Source organism: Odontesthes bonariensis, chromosome 7, assembly GCF_027942865.1.
Source record: "Odontesthes bonariensis isolate fOdoBon6 chromosome 7, fOdoBon6.hap1, whole genome shotgun sequence".
Classification (NCBI taxonomy): Eukaryota; Metazoa; Chordata; class Actinopteri; order Atheriniformes; family Atherinopsidae; genus Odontesthes; species Odontesthes bonariensis.
In genome coordinates this window covers 28,304,345-28,310,793 of record NC_134512.1, presented here as the reverse complement: position 1 = coordinate 28,310,793, position 6,449 = coordinate 28,304,345, and the positions used below count along the sequence as shown (strand labels likewise).

The 6,449-nt window shown below is 41.5% G+C and overlaps 1 protein-coding gene across 1 annotated transcript in view; it reads left to right on the top strand.

Annotated features, from left to right (window-relative positions):
* Positions 1-3,288, top strand: part of isg20 (interferon stimulated exonuclease gene) — a 4,600-nt gene extending 1,312 nt beyond the window's left edge. The window contains exons 2-4 of the mRNA XM_075470427.1: positions 1-215; positions 675-875; positions 1,087-3,288. The exon at positions 1-215 is cut by the window's left edge and continues 439 nt beyond it. Coding sequence (XP_075326542.1) covers positions 1-215; positions 675-875; positions 1,087-1,287 — 617 coding nt within the window. The 3' untranslated portion in view covers positions 1,288-3,288. The remainder of the gene's footprint in view (positions 216-674; positions 876-1,086) is intronic.
* Positions 3,289-6,449: the final 3,161 nt, after the last annotated feature.

Genomic DNA, 6,449 nt, shown 5'->3' with positions numbered 1-6,449 from the left:
TGGTGGTGGCGTTGGACTGTGAAATGGTGGGGACGGGGCCCGGCGCGCGATGCAGCGAGTTGGCCCGCTGCAGCATCCTGGACTATCATGGCAACATCTTGTATGATAAATACATCAGACCGTGTCAGCCCGTCACTGACTTCAGGACGCGCTGGAGCGGCATACAAAGGCATCACCTCCACAACGCCATGCCCTTTACTCAGGCCAGAGAAGAGGTAAGGCCTGCCTCAGCAGCTGGGTGTCTGGTTTTGTCATAATCTTGTCCCCTCTCATTCTTGTTTACAATCATTGGATAAGTTTAGGCAGTGATTAGGAATGCTTGATCTTGGATGACATAACAGAGATTTAAGTTTGCTTCCTCAATTTCCAGGTTTCCGTTGGTGTAAAACTAGTTGTTAAAGTAAAGAAATAAAAAAAAAAAATCAATTTCTATGGTTTTGCTGGACAAAAGTTGTCACCAATGGCGTATTTAGCTCACCGAGTTTGGATCCTACCTTCTGTTAGATGTCCCAATAAACACACGTGCACAGAAATCTAGCTCTTGAATGAAGAAGTATTAGCTGTGTTTGAGATGCTTTAACCATAATGTAGTTGTTTTTTTTTTTCTACAGACCTACATAATGCCTGATCAATAATATCTTGACTTTTGCACTTGCTTGGCTTCTCTGCTGCAGATCTTCAGTATACTTGAGGGCAAAGTGGTCGTGGGCCACTCCATCTACAATGACTTTGAGGTGCTGGACATGCTCCATCCAGGTCACATGGTCAGAGATACGAGTACAACATGTCTCCTCAGCCGGTTGGCGGGTTTCCCTCGCGAACGCTGCCTCTCCCTCAAAATCTTAGCCAGCAAGCTGCTGAACAGGAAAATACAAGTGAGTGTAACCGGCATGTTCGTACCTCTTTGACTCTTTTTGGAAGTAAAAGTAACGATGGACTACTTTCTGAGAACTGATACAATATTCGATATGTACATGTAACTTGAGCATGACCCCCCCTCCCCATTATTTTGTAGTCCTCCTCTGCTTTCTGACAGTACAGGGACTTGTCATTAACTGTTAAGCTTTTGCATGTTTCTCTGCCCAGGCTGGAAGGAGAGGTCACTCGTCAGTGGAGGACGCTCAGGCTGCCCTTGATCTTTACAAGTTGGTGGAGGGTGAGTGGGAGCAGGACGTGCAGAGCAGGCTGAGAGACGACGATGCTCCACACGAGCCAAGCTTTGCCTCATCAAACCACTACATGCACGACGAGTACTGGCCTGATGATGTCCTAGCAGACGGTCAATGAGGGAAATATTTAAGACCATTTACGTTGGAAATGCCTTAAGGCCCCAATGCATGATGACGCACAGCCATAAGAGCAGGGTTAGATATTTATTAGTAATGTGAATGAAAACCTTTGGAGAGTTAAAAGCAGATAAGAAAAGGAGTAAATTCAACGTGTGAATAAAAACACTTTAACTTATTACTGTTAACCATGTTAAATGCTATCAAGAGTTGTTTCGGCATCTTTTTTGCTGGAATGAAAGATATTTGTCTGACTCGGCATTCATGATCAATTTAATGTTCCGAACTTGATTGTTTGTGGAGTGAAGAGTTGGTGCTCAGTGTTTCCCACAGATGTGAAAGCAATGTGTGGTGGTGGGCCGGGGTGTAAAAAAATAAAATTCTTCAAAATAATTCCTTCGTTAATAATTGGTCACACAAAACTTTATTGTATTAACCCTTAAGAACCCAGACCCATTTCTACTTAAATGAAAATTAAGGGGGTTATAACACAGACTAAATAGACCACATAGAACCCATTTCAGATTTTTTTTCCAGAATACCACCCCCCACTGTCAGAGATCTGTAATGTGACATATATGTCACATTGGGAGTTAAGAACCTGGATAATTTCTCCATCAAGGAAAATTATGGGGGACGTAAGGATGTGTGACACCTGTGTCACGGTGGGTGACACAGGTGCGGCTTATCTGCAGATTTTCACATCTTCATTGTAAACAAATGAATAACATAGCTAATTACACTGGTGGGACTGTTCAGCTGTTTCAGACTGATACCTCCGGTTCAGGCTGCTCCTCATCAACACGCACGTCTCTCTTTCAATCGCGGAAAATATTTTTCAATACTCATCTGGATTGAAGCAGCAAACATTCAGTGTAAGAGTTTTAAAAAACTACTTTATTTGATTCACAGCTGCTAGTATTTAAACCTCGACAACCCAACTACATTTTTTTTTTTTACGGCAAACTTGCGACTAGTTAACTTTATAAAGAAGGCGTAATCGCTTGTTTGCTATGGGACGGGACGGGACAACATTGTATTCAAAATATAAAATATTTTTATAGGACTTTTTAATGTGTGATTTTATAAAGATGCACGTGATACCAACCTTTCGTGAATTCTTTCGGTTGAGCTAATCTAACGCGACGCTGAGACTAGCAAGCTTCCACGCTTCCAGAGAAGCACGGAGGGGAGGGGCTGTGTGTGTGAGTAGGCTATGCGAGAGAGACGCGAGGGACAGAGGGAGAGCAGCAAGGAAAGGCAACTTAACGAATACGAGTATTTTTTAAATAGCGTTAAAAAAATAATAATAACCAAACGCAATATGTGGCGGCCGGTGTTTAATCTGTGGCGCACCGCCACGAATTAGTCTATGTGTGGGAAACACTGGTGCTGTTACAGTGGGGTTAAATGATTGATGATTTGCAGAGTTTGCAGTTTTCTAACCCTGTCTGCACTTACTTGAAAGTGTAACTGTAAGTGTTACTCTAAACAGGAATATTACAATATATACAATAAGCCCTGATGCTGTCATGTTTAAATTACAACTATAGACGTCTCCTAAAGCAGCTGCTTTTAAGACGTTACTTGCTGTATTAGAAACTAAAAACATTTGAGAAATGAGTGGGGCAGTGTTTAATTCTGCAGCGTAGAACTTTTTATATGTTAATGAAGGTCCATTATTCCAAACTAGTTCACACAATTCTGATTAAGCCTGTCAGGTCCATGTAATTCTCTTGTCCTTGGCAGTGTACCAGACTTTGAAATCTGGTGTCTGATGACATTCCTGCATTGTTGGACCTATCGATCTAACAACAGTTTGTGTTTTAACTCACTGCCAGAAGAGGGGGACAAAAGTTCTTAATGTTGGAATCTCTTCCCTGCGTATGTGGCCTCAAATGTTTCTAATGTCATGACAGTTGTATGTTCAGATTTGACGCAGTGTTTCACTACCTCTGAATGTAAGCTGCTCTTCAGTTTCTAAATAAAAAAAAAAGCATCATGTGAAATTTGAGCATTCCGTTTGGGTTTTTTTATGTGCGAAATATAATTTGTTAGCCGTATTTGTCCATCAGTGTGGGTTAGTAACCCTAACCCTCACACACACACATCAAAGAGTATTAAATAAACTTTAAGATTTCAGTCACACTCATGAATAGCTTTGAGGTTGATGCCAGCAAGACTTGCATTACAACACGTAAAGAGAATCCAGTGAAGTCTGTGTGTAGTGGACAGAGCTGAAAACATGAAATTGCTGAGGAACTTTTCTGGAAAACCTTTGACAGTGAACAGTTTGAAATTAAAACTACCTTTACAGAAAGAGGACAACTCATTTAAAATGGACTGAGGTCAGGGGGTGGTGGTGGAACTGTTGTGATGAATCAAAACTTAAATGATTATTTTTTAAATATCAGGACAGTGTTGAGAAAATTGCGACGTTATTGGAGGATGGTTTGTAACATGGCATTTCTCATCTGTGAATACATCAATAATTCAGGAGGCTGCGCACAGATTTTAGAGCAACATTTGGAGGGTCAAGCTTATTTAAAAACTAAAAACTCCAATCATGGGCATCTGAGTTGATTCACTGATAAATCAGCATTAATAGCAGCATTGTCAGCAGCAGCATTACACGCGACGCCACGGCTATTACGGTGCTGCTAAATGTCTTGGGAATCGTCCAAACCTGCGAGTAAGAGTTTGTCACAAATACTGGATCAGTATGTGACCTCATGCGATGGCACCATGTCCAAATGGGCTAACAAATCCACCTCGGTGAGGTTGCGCTGCCCTACTATACTTCTATTTTTTTTAAAACGTCACACAAAGAACCGTTTTCTTTTGTTGAAGTACTGAATTGCGTGGGATTGCCACACAGTTTAATGCTGCTGATGTACATCAGTTTGCATGGTTCAAAGTTCTACGTGTGACAGCAGATTAGGATCTTTAAGGTAAATACTGAGAGCAACAAGCTGCGGGTGATGTTGTGCATTTTGTGTTTCTCACTGAAACCCACAAGGACACACACGCACACACACACACATCTACAAGCTGAGGCGGCACAGCTAAGGCTACAGTCAGAGAACAGAGTGTTGCATTGTTTGCCCAATCCATCTAATTTAGTTCCCCAAATCGCTTTATTGAGCTGATCAGGCTCGATTTTGCAGATTACTGGCAGGCTGCCTGCTCCTTTGTCATTGCATCAGGGGGAAAACGTGCGTCAATGACGCTCGAACATCCAGGGTCAGAAGGGGTAAATGGGCAACATTTCCGAATATGAACTTCACAAAGCTGGCTGAGAGCGTGCTCGAATTGCACACTGTTGGATGAGGAGAAACATGCTCGATGAGGCAGGGCATCAAAAAAAAAAAAAAGAGCCTAAGATCAGATGCAAGTTCAGAAAGCAACAGGCTGCATTGTACAGTTGTTGGGTGAAAATCATTCAAGGAGCCGATAACATAACATGCATTTTAGTTCCATCAGGGCCATTGTGTGTGTACGGAAGTATATTTTTTTTACTTAAGGTTAACAGTGACTTAAAACATTTTTAAGTAGAGTATGAAACATAGTTCACTGTGATATAAGCACGTGAACACAAATGGACATTCACATGGTTATTTCCTTTCTATATGTTCAAATAACTTTAAATTTAAATCCATGCACCCTCAGTCTCCTGCTTGAAACTCAAGTATCTATTAGAGACATACTTTTATACATTCCATCTTACTTCATGTGCAAGATACTTATATCTTTGCCATTTCTGTCAAAGAAAAGTCAAGGAAAGGATAAATTACAGGAGGCTAGACGATTGGATCATGCTCAGGAGACATCCGTTTAACTGAGGACAAGAACGACTGATGAGTAGATGCATCCCTGGAGGATAACAGGGTTTCTCTCTTTTCATCCCATTCCCCAGGGACACTTTTATAGGTCTGAATTGATTTAACAGTTGACTGAAACACAGATAAAGGATGGTTTCTTTACAGGACAGGAGGAAGCAGAGTATACAGTGTGGGAAGTGGCTCACCCCATTATATAAACCTTTACTAGCCGCTCATGGTAACCCTTACACATATGCACCCCCCCACAGTCCAGCTGTCACGTGGGCTGCGTTTCTGTGTTGTCTGAGCTGAGATACAATGCATATGTAGAACTAATCTGATCACAGGGAATTGTGGATAGTTTAGGGGCCGTTTTTACTGATATGAGTGCGCCTGAGTCATAATCCAAATCCTAGAGCGGTGGTGGATGTTAGAGTTGTCATGTGTATGTATAGATATGCATAAAGAATGAAGTAAGATTTGAGGGTTTTTCATAGCTTCATGATCTAAGGCATGTTGGCTGATCGGTTGCCTTTTCCGCTGCTTTTCTTCCCTTTTTTCCCTCTCTGATGCGTTTTCGTCGGTCAGCTGGAGCAAACGTAAAACTAGCTTGCATTTCCTGTCGGAGGAAGGACCAGACAAACACATTAATTCAAGTTTGAAGGTAGCTAAGTACCAGAATATGTCAAATGTAGAAGAATTTATCCACAGTCTGAACTAAAAAGCTCATTTCAGTTACTCTATTCTTTCTAAATTTAATTGTTGATGAGGTATTTTGGCACTTTGTCACTCTACCGGCACGATATAAAAAAATAATTAGGGTACACTTGCACGACACGGATAAAATTCCACAGAGCTTTCAACCTCTTTTATAAGGAATAAATGGGTTTACGGCCGGTGGATGAAATGCTTAGCAGAGAGGCAGACGTTTTTGACAAAAATAAAAAAAATCTGTGGTATCAATACTACTAAGAGATAATATTACTGATAAGTAAACAGACTGACCTCACTCTCTCCACTATTCATCTAAATGTGAGCAGATCATTGGAATGGAGGCTCCACCTCTCACCTGAACATATTCACGTTGCAGAAAACACAGTCACAATGGTCACTTGTCAATCCATTCAAGTCTTCCTGGAACGCCATCAAATCCCTCCACCTGCTAAAACTCTTGCCTAAAGTCTATTCTTGACATTACATCATCCAAAATGTGCCTTGGCCCTACCTTTCATCACAGAAGCGCCTTCGCCATTGGCCAGACAGTGTCACCATCACTCCCCAACCGCCCCTCCTTCACACCCGCTGCCACTTTTATGCTGATTGAAAAGAGAAAAAAAAAAGG